Source organism: Mesoplodon bidens (assembly GCF_964165515.1).
Source record: "Mesoplodon bidens genome assembly, chromosome: 14".
In the NCBI taxonomy this organism is placed as follows: domain Eukaryota; kingdom Metazoa; phylum Chordata; class Mammalia; order Artiodactyla; family Ziphiidae; genus Mesoplodon; species Mesoplodon bidens.
The window spans coordinates 57,851,972-57,865,915 of NC_138170.1; the positions used below are offsets into that span (position 1 = coordinate 57,851,972).

The window sequence follows — 13,944 nt, forward strand, 5'->3', positions numbered from 1 at the left end:
TTTAAACAGTTTTCACCCTTTGACTAAGAAATTCCATTTAGAGAAATTTATGGTAAGAAAATAATCAGATAGGTATAAAAGTTATACATAAGAATGGTCAACACATCATTATGTACCAAAAACAAGGGGGGGACTGATATAATCTTCCAATGGTAAAGATTTGGTTAAGTGCAGTTTGGTATATCCATACAGTGGGACACTATGCATTCAGTGCATTAAAAAGCAAGCTGTAGAATAGTTAATGTCCTGGGGAAATGTTCATGAAATGGTATGTGAAAAAATGAGGCTGCAAAGTAGAATGTTCAGTGTAATTGAAAATTCATTTTGCACTTTCCCAATGTTCTAGTGAATGCACGTATTTTATTTTTTAAATAAAAATTAATTTTTAAAACAGTTAAAATGATGAATTAATTCATAGTTCAGCTTTATTATGAGCTAAATAGGATTTTGTATTTTGGCTTTAGAGGACAGATGTGTTCAGCCATCATATAAATTAATTTATAAATTAACATGCATTTTCATAAAATTAGAAATGTATGCTTAACGTCATGTATTGTTCAAGGCCTTGAAAATAAAACCTACAATACATACAATCCAAGTACCAGTTTAACTGAACTGAACATCTTTCTTTTCCTTCTGTGTACCCTAAGCCTTCCTGCCTATAGGACTTAGCTCATGCTCTTCCTTTAACCTAGAATATTCTAACCTTTTCCACTTTCCCTATCTCTCTCATAATCTCTAAAATGTGAAATCCTAGATATTCTTACCATCTCTGAGATTCCTCTATCTGGGTGGAATTGCTTCCCTCCTTTGAATACCCATGGAATTTTATTTTCATCCCTGTTATGGTACTTGGCACTTACTACCTTATATGTTTTTATGTGCATACTCTCTCTCTTCCCAGACTGTAAGTTTTTTGAGTGCAGAATTCATATCTAATTCATATTAGTAGCGTCCTTAGTGTGCAGCATTCTTTTATTCACTCACTTCAGAAATATTTTACTGAACACTTCTGCTGGTGCAGAGAATAGGAAGATATAATGGCACAATCCTGTCCTCAAGAAGCTTAAAATCTAATGAAGAGACAGATATTCAAAATAGCAATTACAAATGACAATGTAGACTGGGTTACCATTGGTGCTCAGGATACAAGAGAGGAGCATCTCCAACATCTGTTGATCCTGGGGTATCAGGAAGTTTCTGCAGAGAAGGAACCATTTGGGCTGAGACTTTGAAAAAGGGAAGAGTTGGCCGGGTGGACGATCTTGGTGGAATACCCAGATGTGAGAAAGAACAAGGCATATTCAAGCAACTCTTTTGTTCTGTATGTATTTAGCAACCACAAGGACCTCTGAACTACCCTACTTTCCACTCTAGTGGAAAGCGTATTTGGTGTATTTAGTGTGTTTTACTAGTGTGTATAGCAGTTCCAGTGTAACCAAAGTGCTTTGGGTCAGCCCTGAGACTTGGATCTACATAGAGCAATGCAAATATGAACAATGCAGAATACGCCACTCTTTCTCTGAAATGCTGGGTACTTCCAGATAACAATGATTAATTAAAAACATTTGTCTGTTTTCACTCCCTTCTTAAAATCTACTTAAATAACAGCCAAGAGAGTATAAACCCAGTGAATAGCAAACAGAGGTAAACAACCAGACAGCATACATACCAAGCCTATTCGACCATTGTTTATCAGGGTAAATTCACGGTTTGAAGAAATAACTGGTGTGTAGATATGAGATGATCAAGGTAGTGGAAGTGTGGGATGAGAGCTGTGGGATGGTGAGATAGTCATGAGACTTGAGGACTAAATTGTATCATAAAGAAGAACTAATTTAACACTGAAGTAAGATGGTGAAAGTGTACTGCTTCCCCTGCCAAGTGAAAGCTTCTGGTGTCCTCTACTTGGATAGAGGGAAAAGCATTTGTTAGATCAATGGCTGCATACTGAGTACTGAGACTGTGTTGGATTTGCTCCAGTTAAGAAACTACATGTACTTAAACAACTGCAACTGGTATCATCTGATTAAATTGAAAATAATCTATTCCCATTCTCTAAGATCCTTCTCTGTTCAAAATAGGTACAATAGGAGGGAATTCCCTGGCGGTTCAGTGGTTAGGACTCGGCGCTTTCACTGCTGAGGGCACGGGTTCAGTCCCTGGTTGGGAAACTAAGATCCCGCAAGCCGCAGAGCACGGCCAAAAAAAAAAAAAAAAACCAAATAGGTACAATAAGTAAGCTAATTGGTAATGTGATAGGAATTACCACCCTACCAACAGGAAGGATTTCCCTTTACTATCATTGCACTGTACAAAATGGGCTAATCCTGCCTTCAAGAAGCTTAAAAGCTAATGAAGATATTTAAAGGGACAATTATAAATGACTGTCAGGGTATAAAAACTACCATATGGGTTTATAAAACTACAGCTATCCACTTCTGGCTGGCGACAGCACATCATGTACATCTGTAAATCATGTTTCAATTTCTTTTTTAAAAAAAAATCAGCTTTACTGAGGTGTAATTGACATATAAAGGGCTTAATTTCCTTCTCAATTAACTGATCATAGATAATTACCCATGCGACTATGGGTGTGGATTGGTGGAGGATGGCAGTGAATCATGAGCATTAAGAAACGCATTAGTTAGAAGAACACCAGCGTCATGTCCCAGATATGAAGCAGGGAGAGTCTTCCTTTGAAATGGCTTCCTGGTTTCCTGGGGATGATTGGCGCCCTGGATGGCAGAGGCCAAGAAGGAGTGCTTCACTTCCAGAAGTTACTGTAATAGGCAACAGAGCCAGAGTGGTGGGTTCTCCCACACAAAGGAGATGGGCAAGTCACTAAGGTTCTATTTGTTCTACATAAACTAGTAACTAGAGGCCTGGCTTGAGTCACTGTAATAGCCAGTTTGCAGACCCAGGGCCTCATGAATAAAGGGGAGCCAGCAGCTCTCCTTGGGGAATAGCCCTGCAATAACATCATATGTGTGTACTTAATTCTTCCTCTTAGCCTACCCCAGAATGGTCTGTGGCCATTTACCAGGATAGTTGTGTACTGGGAAAAGAGAGCTACCCAATCTTTCAGGAATTTCTGGTCAGTGCTCTGCAGTAAAGCCAATCACCAGTGACTTTGAAAGCCACTGTGGTTCACCAGTTTGTGTGTGTGTGTGTGGGGGGGGGGTGATGGGCAGCTTAGTGAGAGTCAAGTGGCAAATGAAATTTTGACTTGAATCCATCTCCCGGCAGTCCTAGAAAGTCCAGGAATCCATCCTTGGGGTTATTTCCCCATTTCCTAACTGGATAGTGGAAATAGGTACACTAGCAAATGGAACAAGAGCCACTTGGCTCTGATCCAAGGAATGAAGGCTGCTATGGTGGGAGGAGCCTAGTAGAAGGGTCTGGCATGCTGTCTCTTTACCAAAATAGAAAACTGAAAGCAATACTGCAGATTTGGGGATGAATGTAGATTAGTGCTACCATTAAACACTTTGGAGAGACATAGAGGAGCATGTTGCCTGTGACAAGTCCTCTCTAACACTCCTGTCTCCTCAAAACTTTGGACTTCGTCCTCCTCATTTTACCAATGAATTTCTGGCATTGCAACTTCATTTGGCACAGGCAACCATTTAGTCCAGGTTCCAATCAACCAATGCAGCAATCACCCAATGCAGCAATCAACCAGTGCAGCGATCAACCAGTGCACCAATGAAACCAGTGCAGCAATCAACCAGTGCAGCAATCAAACCAGTGCAGCAATCAAACCAGTGCAGCAATCAACTAGACTCACTCCTAGCTGCTCCAGGGAGTTTACTGAAACCAGGCTCGCTAATAAGTGTGCCCATCCTGTTATAATCCGCCCAAGTCTAAAATCCTGTTTCCTCCTCTCTGGTCCTACACTTATGAAATCCATTTCCACATATATTCTCCAGTATAAATTAGCATAATTTTATGGTTCTTTTTGCTGTGTAAATCTTCTTTCCCTCTCTTTAACATTGTAATAGTCCCCTTGGGACATGCTGGGATCTGACTTTAGTCAAGGTTTGGAGACCTTGACGGGTAGCAGGGAAAGAAACCTTGAGGAGAATTGGCAGCCACCCCATGCAACACAGCTGCCTCAAGTGAGATCCTTAGGGGGGTCCTCAACAAGGTAAAAGCAGCCTCATCACACAAGCTCGGGGGCTACTTCACATGAGAAGAGACCTTTGGCAGGAAGTTGGGATGCTCTTAGTTCTATGAATACTCCCAAAGTGCCACATTTCAATTCTCAAAGTATATCTCTCAGGGCTTCTCTGGTGGCACAGTGGTTGAGAGTCCACCTGCCGATGCAGGGGACACGGGTTTGTGCCCCAGTCCGGGAAGATCCCACATGCCGCGGAGCGGCTGGGCCCGTGAGCCATGGCTGCTGGGCCTGCGCGTCCGGAGCCTGTGCTCCGCAACGGGAGAGGCCACAACAGTGAGAGGCCCGCGTACTGCAAAAAAAAAAAAAAAAGTATATCTCTCAGTTAATTAACTGAGAAATTAATTAACCTCACATAAATTCAACCTGTGTTGTCACTTAGCACCCTGCAGGACTATTCTCAGCGTCCGATTTTTCAGTCATCTCAGGGTAATTCCGAAGGTCAAAGGAGTGAGTCTTAAAAATACAAGAAATAAGGGCAACCATTGAAACTTCTGGTTTCCTAACTGTGCTTTGAACCAAAATATCAAAGCCCTAAAGCTGTCCTTTTGTTTTTTCTTTAATTTTTCCAGTGAAGTGAGAAGCAGCCAGCCCAGCCCGCTTTTCTTTTATTACTTTCCCATATGTTCCCATATTGTTCAATCACATTCAGTCCAGCAAAGCCCTGCCCTGAATAGGCACTTCATTCCAGATGACCACAGGTGATTATGTAAATAATTGGTTCATCAGTGAGTGCCCATTTACCAGTGTTCCAGCCACTAATGGTAATTAGATCCCCCTGCCTTCAGACCCAACTAAGTCAGATAGCCTACATTCCCAAGGCCTTGACTTTGTTTCCCATACCCACTTCTGGTATCATATTCTGAACTAATCAGGATTCAACAACAGAATTCACTCTAGCTAATTAAAGCAAACAGGGATTTATTACAGGGTGTTAGTTTATACAGTTTCTGAGAGTGCCAGCGAAGGAAGCTTAGTTGAGGACCTGTTAGGTACCAGTTACTGTTCTAGGCCCTGGAGCTACAATAATGGACAAGGTAAAGCCCTTGCAGAGTTACAAGCATTTGGAGAACAATAAAGCACACTGAGGGATTAGAGAATGCCTGATGAGGGGTGTAGGTGGAACAATAAAAACAAAGCTTTGCAGGTCTGTTCAGGGAATAGCGGAGGCTAACTGGGCCAGAGTGGAGGTCGGTGGGAATGTGATAGGAGATGGGGGGTGGGGTGGGGAGAGTTAATAGAAGTGAAATCATTAAGAGGCTGGTAGGCCACAGTAAAGGTTGGATTTTATTCTAGGATAACAAAGCTTTACAGAGAAGGACTCAGTTCATCTTGGGTACTGATAATGAAGTTTTCCATGTCACGTTATATAACAAACTAAAACAAAGATAATGAGCTCTGATGTCAGCACCAGGATTCCCCTGAATGGCTAAGAGAGCAGCCTCTGAGTGACCCAGTCTGAATTCCCTGACCCTGTCACCCTTATTAACCCCTACGGGCTTGAACCAGAATGTCTAGTTTTTGCTCTCAGGCCTTCACTATTCCAGTATTTGTTTGTGCACTCACCAAAGTATACTATTTAAACATAGAGTATCAGTTGGTTTCTACAGAAGGTTTTATTTCACTCCAAAATGCCTTGAAAAATGCTGACTGTGTCTGAATAATGTTGCAATGCTCTACCTTTCTGGAATGAACACTGTGTGAATCTGTATTCTCTTTGATAACTATCTCCTCTTCCTAAGATCAGCGGTATTTGTTTGTAGTTGTTATTTTGTATAAATGTTGTTTTGCCTAAAATGGAATCTGTCTTCTTGGAATCTGAGCTCACGGAAGGATTCTGTTTTGAACAGAAGCCATGACTCTTCCTGTGAGGTGCCCTTAAATACCCCTCTTTCGCAACAATAGTTGGGGAGTTTCTTAGGACATTGCTTCCTGCCTAATTCGGTGTTACTAACACTAGTAACCAGGGTTCTGCCAGTCTCTGAACCCTTGCCCCTACCTGGTTTCCCAGTTCCAGTACTGGATCCTGGTGCCTAGAGTCCGTGGACCAGCACAAGCGTTCTGTTCATACATGAATAGGGCCATGTGTTACTCTTGACAGTTCCTCTCAGGATTTTTTTTTTTTTTTTTTTTTTGGCTGCGATGGGTCTTCACTGCTACGCGCGGGCTTTCTCTAGTTGCGGCATGCGGGCTTCTCATTGTGGTGGCTTCTCTTGTTGCAGAGCATGGGCTCTAGGCGCGTGGGCTTCATAGTTGCAGTGTGCGGGCTCTAGGGCGCGTGGGCTCAGTAGCTGTGGCGCACGGGCTTAGTTGCTCCACGGCATGTGGGATCCTCCCGGACCAGAGCTCAAACCCACTTCCCCTGCATTGGCAGGCGGATTCCTAACCACTGCACCACCAGGGAAGCCCTCCTCCCGGGACTGAGATCCACTTCCCTTCCCTCCATCTCTACCAGCCTCGTCTAAATCACTAGATCTCACCTGGATTATTAAATTAGCCTCCGAATTAACCTCCCTGTATCCACTCTGCCCCAGAAATCCATTCTCTGTATATGTCACTTGCCTTCTTGAGTCCTTTCAATGACTTCCCTTTGAACTTAGAGTAAAGTGCAAATTCCTGACCCAGATTGAGAAGGCCCTCGAGGGTCTGGCCCCCGCCAGCCTCAGCAACTTCACCCATGCGTTAGCCACACTGGCCGCCACACTCCCAGCTCTTTCACACCTCAGGGCCTCTCCGCATCCTCTTCAGGCTCTTTGTATCTTTGCACTGGGTGTCAGCCCCATCTACTCACCTCGTCTGACCCCAGACCCTCATATCCTGAACCTGTGTTTCAATACCCAGGCTCTTAAGGGATAGATTTCTCAATAAACTTGTGAGGTATTATTCCAGGAAAAGTGAAAGCACAAATAACTTGCCCAAGGTTATAAAACTAGGAAGCATCACGGCTGGGATTTGAACTCTGTGCACAAATGGCTTTACTATTCCTTCTGCCTCATTAAAAACATATAAATAATGTAGTCTCAGGCTTGGCTCTTAGGGAAAGGAAGGAGAGGATAAAGTTATACCAGAATTCAGTATAGGAAATAAAAACCACTCTAGACATTTTGAGTGGAAAGGGACTTAATACTGAGAATTAGGTGCTTTCACAATACTGAGAAGAGCTAGAGTCAAAAGGCTGCCACCAGATCACTGATGCCAAGGGCTTGACACCATCACTGTGATCTGAGATGGGGAAACTGCTCTGAGCAAAATAGCTCCATTCAGTGGTTGCTATTTCTTGGTGTTTACCCAGACCTCACATGTCTTGTCACTGGTGCCATACCTGCGTCACACACAGGCCAGCCCACTGTTCTGCAAGACCAGCTCCATCTGCACGATAATGAGTTCAGTTTTTAAAAAGTGATCTAAACACATGATTTAAATATCCAAATATGATAAAATATTAAAACTAAGTGATGGGAGTGTTTGGAATATTAGGTAATTTTACATTTTTTAATCAAAAAATCCTTACCGTAGAACATTTAGTGAAAAAAAAAAATCTTGTGTTTTCAGATTTTTGAAAATATGCCAACAACAACCTCATCTTCACGGAGAGGGCTGAAAAGCAAACAACACACTGAGAAAAATATTTACAGCATCTATGTAGACTCTGATATACATTGAGTCTTCATAAATCAATTTAAAGAAGAGTAACTAGACCAATCGAAAAGCAATAAAGGGCATGAACAGAAAATACACAAAAGGAGAGAAGTGTAATGTTCAATAATGTGAAAATTAAAATCATTAGTAATTAAATGAAATTAATGAAAACCAAAGTGAGATATCTTTTTATTTTAAACACAGATTGGCAAACATAACACTGGCAAAACGGAATGTTGGCAAGACAATGAGGAGATAGGGACTCAAATGCACAGAAGCTTGATGGGCGTGTAAAAATGTACAACCTTGCTTAGAGAGGGTAGTCTGGCCGTATGTAACTGTGAAGGCATCATCCTGGGACAGTGATGTGAGCAATGGAAAGACATCAACAGAAAAGTTAAAGGGAATGTAATTGCTGCAATTTATAGAAATGGTTACACAAAATACACTAAATACTCCCAGACAGAATACAAGTTGCCCAGATCCCCAATTCCCCAATGGAAAACACTCCCCAATATTTTCCACAGAGTGAGGAATCTTCAGGGGCAAGAAGCTCCCAGCCTCCCATTCTCAAGGGCCCTTTATTCTCCTCGGCCTCCCCTGGCTGTGTACCTGCCTGCTTACCAGGCGTAGGTAACTGTTATAAAACAACCCTGGCACATGCTTGAGTGTTTACCACCAACGTGAATTGGATGAACTGAAGGTCAACCTTCAAGAATGTCTTTTTTCCTGCAAAACCCAGTCTCAGGTCTACCTGAAGTTCATACTTGCAGGATCAAAATGTAATATGTGCCTACCATAGGTCCCAGAAATCCCACTTCTAGAACTTACCTTAAAAAGATAACTGCACAACTTCCATAGATGGATGAGTAGATATTCACTGAAGCATTGCTTCTAGAAATGAAAATCATGTCAAGCCTAATTGTTCATCAATGGGGACTAATTACGTAAATTATGATACATCCATATAATGAAATCCTTGGCCACTGAAATATATGTATACATATTAGTATCTGTACCTCAATGCATAGGATGTTTCTGAAAGAGGCAGGGGAAGTTGCAGAGGATGAAATGGTTGGCAAGGCAGGTATGAGAGAATTCTTCATGGATATTCCTTTAACTTTAAAAATATTGAACCATATGAATGTATTTATTTAATATTAAAAGGTAACTGCAGAGAGAGAGAGAGGGAGAGAAAGAGATTCCTAAAGGGACAGTCACTATAAGTTACAGCAGTTATTTTGAGCTAGCAAGATTTGAGTCAACACTTTATTTCTTTACTTTTCTATATTGTTTGAATTTTCATGATAAGCATGGATCATTTTTACAGATGTAAAAATTTCAAATTACAAAGCAAAAATTATATAACCAAAAGAAAAAGTAGTAAAGCAATTTTCGTTAAAACATTAAAAAAAGAAAAATTTCCAAGACTCCTTTTGCATTGCATCCTTTGGCCATGACAAGCCCCGCCCATTCCATTTCTATTCCCAGTTCTGCTCCTGAAACCCTATCTTAGGAGTTTTCATTTCCTTTTTTGTTTTTTCCCCCAGAGTTGCTGATGGAGTGATCAAAAGTGTGTTAAGGCAAACACTTCAATATCTTAACTTCTGTCATAGACATAACATAAGTAACATTTTCTAACGTATTTGCTGATTTCTTCATGATGACTCTTTTCTTCTACTTAGCTTAGGGGTCTGATTTGAAGAGCTAATGACAGAGGGAAAATAAGAACCAAAAGAGCAAAACAAAAGAAAGTTACAGAATATGAGGAAAAGGAATGCATTATTCATGGCCCTTTTCCAATTTCTGTAAGAACCGAATTACTCATTCCTTATGAATTAAAAGTTTGTATAGGGCTTCCCTGGTGGCGCAGTGGTTGAGAGTCCACCTGCCGATGCAGGGGTCACGGGTGCGTGCCCCGGTCCGGGAGGATCCCACGTGCCGCGGAGCGGCTGGGCCCGTGAGCCATGGCCGCTGAGCCTGCACGTCCAGAGCCTGTGCTCCGCAACGGGAGAGGCCACAACAGTGAGAGGCCCGCGTACCGAAAAAAAAAAAAAAAAAAAGTTTGTATAAACTTAATGTTTCTTTTTGCCGCAATACTGATTCCTATAATTATTTTTAAATTGGATTAAAATAAGTTTTCAGGATATCAGTAGTGTAACCCTCCATGGCACTTGATTTTGTTTTGTTTTTAATGTCTCTTAAGTCTTTTATTCTATAGCAGTCCCCCTTCCCCTACCTTTTTTTCCCCATCATTAATTTTTTACAGCCATGGGTACCAAACTTGAGCATGCATCAAAATCACCAGGAGGTCTTGTTAAGACACATTTTGCTGGGCCCATTCCCAGAGTTTCTGATTCAGTAGGTCTGGGATAGGACCTGAGAATTGACATTTCTAACAGTTTCCCAGTTGATACTGAAGCTGCTGGTCCTAGAGCCACACTTTGACTACTCCTGTGTTATAGAAATCATTTTGGCCGATTGCTTCCTATGTGTTACTTAACTTGTTCTTTCACCTGTATTTGCTATAAATTGGTGTTTATATCCAGAGGTTTGATCATACTCAGGTTCAGTTTTTTAGACAGGAATGCTTCACATATAGTGCTGTACACTTATTGCATCAACATCATGAGGCATATATAATGTCTGGTTGTCTTTCCCACTTTTGATTGTCTTAAAATAGATTAGTGGGTTCAGGAGGTGTTCATTTGATCCCCTCCATTATCACTTTCCCTGTCAATCTTTTTTTTTTTTTCGGTACGCGGGCCTCTCACTGTTGTGGCCTCTCCCGTTGCGGAGCACAGGCTCCGGACGCCCAGGCTCAGCGGCCATGGCTCATGGGCCCAGCCGCTCCGTGGCATGTGGGATCTTCCTGGACCGGGGCACAAACCCGTGTCCCCTGAGTCGGCAGGCAGACTCTCAACCACTGCGCCACCAGGGAAGCCCCCCTGTCAATCTTTTATTTCATTTTAGCATTCATAGATAATTATTACCTCTCTCCAGGATTTCATTAGGGTTAAAAGGTGGTGATTTTCTAATTCTATTATTCCTTCTCCATTTGTTAATTGGAATTCTATGGAGAAGAATTTACCATCATGGACTCTGGCTACTGTAAAGTACAGTAAGATAAATATGTGATTTTTCCCTTTGTTTGTCAGTACTCAAGAGTGATGAGCCAGTGTGTTAGCAGCCTCCAAGAGTGAACAATGAATGGTTTTGGGGAGGTGTAGGGTATCGTTATAAACGAATGGATTTTATGTATTTGATGTGTTTCAATCCTTTGCAATAATTGTTCTCTCTGATGTTCAAATCTTAGGCCAGTGGGAGCTTCTTTAAGTAGGCTCTTGGGTGCTTTTGCTATAATGATAGTTTTTAAAAAACAACTCTAGACCTTTTGCGTTGGTGCCTACACGGAGGCAGTGTTGAGGCAAGGATACAGACTACCGTATGGTCAATTTTGATGCCAGCAGAATATCTATCATAGTAGTCTAGGATTGCTGAAAAAGAGTACAAGATCATGGAACTAAATTTTAATACTTAGGGAAAGCTTCCTTTAGCTTTAAGAAAGTCAGTGAAGTTTTTGTTTGTTTGTTTGTTTTGTTAGGATAAGTCAGAAGCTTTTATTTTCTATTGATAGAGTATAGAGGGATATTGTCCACAAGATACATAAACCTGTTTTTCATGATGCAAATTGTACTTTCAAATATTACTAAAGATGATGCTGAATTGAATCCACATCTCTGTTGCTTTTCACCATGCTCTGAGAGGTATTCAAGTTCACCTAAGTTTGTTGCTAGAGTTTTATGGGTAATTAAAATTATTTTTTAAAAATTCGTTTTATCATAAGTGTTGTACATTATCCCTATATAATCAGACATTTTCCTGTGTACTGATTATAAGCTTGAATACAGTGTCTGTGGCTGATTTATCTTTGTATCGCTTCAGCCTAGCATGGATCTTTTTATATAAAAGGTGCTCAGGAAACATTTATTGAATAACTGGATGAATGAATGAATGAATGAGTGAGTGGGTCAACCAATCAACTTACCTACCTGATTACCACTTACTATTTCCAGTGGACCCAAACATTATTGTAGCTCAATGCAACTGCCACCATTTCTTTCTCTGCTTGGAACAACACGTTCTGTACCTTAAACTTTGAAATATTGAAAACCTCCAGTTTATAATCTATGGCCTTTATTAAAAATGGATAATTTTTCAGACAAAATTTCTTCCTCCAACGTGGAAATTACTCTGAACTCTGGTTATCCCATTTTCTTATGCTATGGTAAGCTTTTATGTATCTTTTTTTTTTAACAAACCTATTGTCTAAAATGCACACAAAGGAAAAAAAATCTAAATCATATGTAAGTTGTTACAATAGTACATCTAAAACCTTTATACTCTCCTTATTTTAAAGGAACCCTCATGATACTCTCAAAGAATAGAAAAGGCAGTCTGACCCAAATGGTGTTGCTAAAGATTCCCAGCTTTCAACCTGTGGTGACCATGACTACCTTTTTATCTCAAGAGTGGTGATCCTACCAAGAAAGGAAGGTTACGGTAGTAAGGGATTAAGGCCTTGCTACTCAAAGTGTGGTTTATAGAGATCACCTGAGAGCTCATTAGAAATGCAGAATCTCAGGCCCATTCAGATCTGACTCTGGACTTATGAAAATACCTACTCATTTTGTTCTTTTTTTACCCTATAATATGGCTAGATTGAGGTAACTAAAGTGACCATTTAGCATCATTGTGAACTCATGAATTTTTATATATTTGACGTATTGATTAGAGAAAAACAACTTCATGTCTGGGAATTCACTGGAGGTCCAGTGGTTAGGACTCTGAGCTTTCACTGCCGTGGACCCGGGTTTGATCCTTGGTTGGGGAACTAAGATCCTGCAAGCCACACGGCACAGCCAAAAAAAAAAAAAAAAAAAAGAACTTCATGTCAAAATGACAAAATTACAGTGACTTCCAAAATACGAGTATGTCTGGCTGTAACATCCATCATCATCTTGTTGATATCAATGACTTAGTTGTCAAGGAGGAGGTTTCTTTCTTCTCTCATTATGAGTATCCATCCGTAAGGCTCAAAGAACAACCTTCTCAGATGTCCATTCAGGCTATATAAAGAAGCAGCTTCTAGTAGGGAAGCTTCCAGAGATGATTCCTAAAATTAAGGGTCAGGTTTAAAATACCATGGATACCTCTTCTTGCGGGCTTTTGAGATTGTAAAAATGAGATTGCACATCAGCTGCAATAACCCAGTTTAAGCAATGTTTGCTAAAAGCTGTGTATGATACCCAAGTTTGTCAAAGTGTTTTGGTTACACTGACTTACAAGTTATTGCTCTTAGGTGGAAAATAAGCTTATTGTGAGAGGCATTACAGAGTTTGCACTGAGTGCAACTTTGCACTGGAGAAAGTAAATGCTGTATGTCTAAGCATCTTCTGTTCTCCATACTCTGCTTCTTACTGTTCCAGTGATTTTTACTCTCTTTTTCTTTCTTCTATTATATAATACTCCATCTATCCTTCTTTATTTGTAGCTTCTCTTACCTGCATTACACTAAAAATTTTTTCAGATTCTTTGGGACATAATCAATACTTCATTTGCCTTTGTATGTTTTGGTTGGAAAATAAGTAGCTGTAAATTTCACATGGATTTGCATATTTAAATAGGCCAATAGACAGGTATCAATGTAAGTCCATTTACTTAGTAATGACACATATAGTACAGGAATTTTAGAATCTGATGCAAACTCACCTGAGGGATATAACCTATTCTTATTAAATCACTAATTGTTATAGGTGAATATGATGCAAAGTGTTAATCCAGTTTTCATTAATGTGTTGCTTGAAAAGGTAGGATGAAAACTATGTTGGCTTATATTATAACAATGTATTTTTAAAAATTAATATCGAAGGCCTTAGGACTTTTAAGAGACCTTAAAAGGTTTCTTCTAACTGCTGGTGGTACAAATTATGAGACAGTTGACAGTAATTGAGACAATACAAACAAGCTTCTAGTACCAGTGCCATTTTGGGGACCCAAAATGAATTTAGGGTGCAACATTTTCTCTTTTTAGATAGCTATTATAGAAGCAAAAAAAAAAATAT

General features: G+C 40.4%; 1 protein-coding gene across 1 annotated transcript in view; it reads left to right on the forward strand.

The window, feature by feature from the left end:
* Window positions 1-13,944, forward strand: part of CDKL4 (cyclin dependent kinase like 4) — a gene marked incomplete at its 3' end in the record, with an annotated part of 45,953 nt that overhangs the window by 21,153 nt on the left and 10,856 nt on the right. Inside the window, 1 exon segment of the mRNA XM_081253516.1 lies at window positions 9,370-9,442. Within this exon segment, the coding sequence (XP_081109642.1) occupies window positions 9,370-9,442 (73 nt within the window).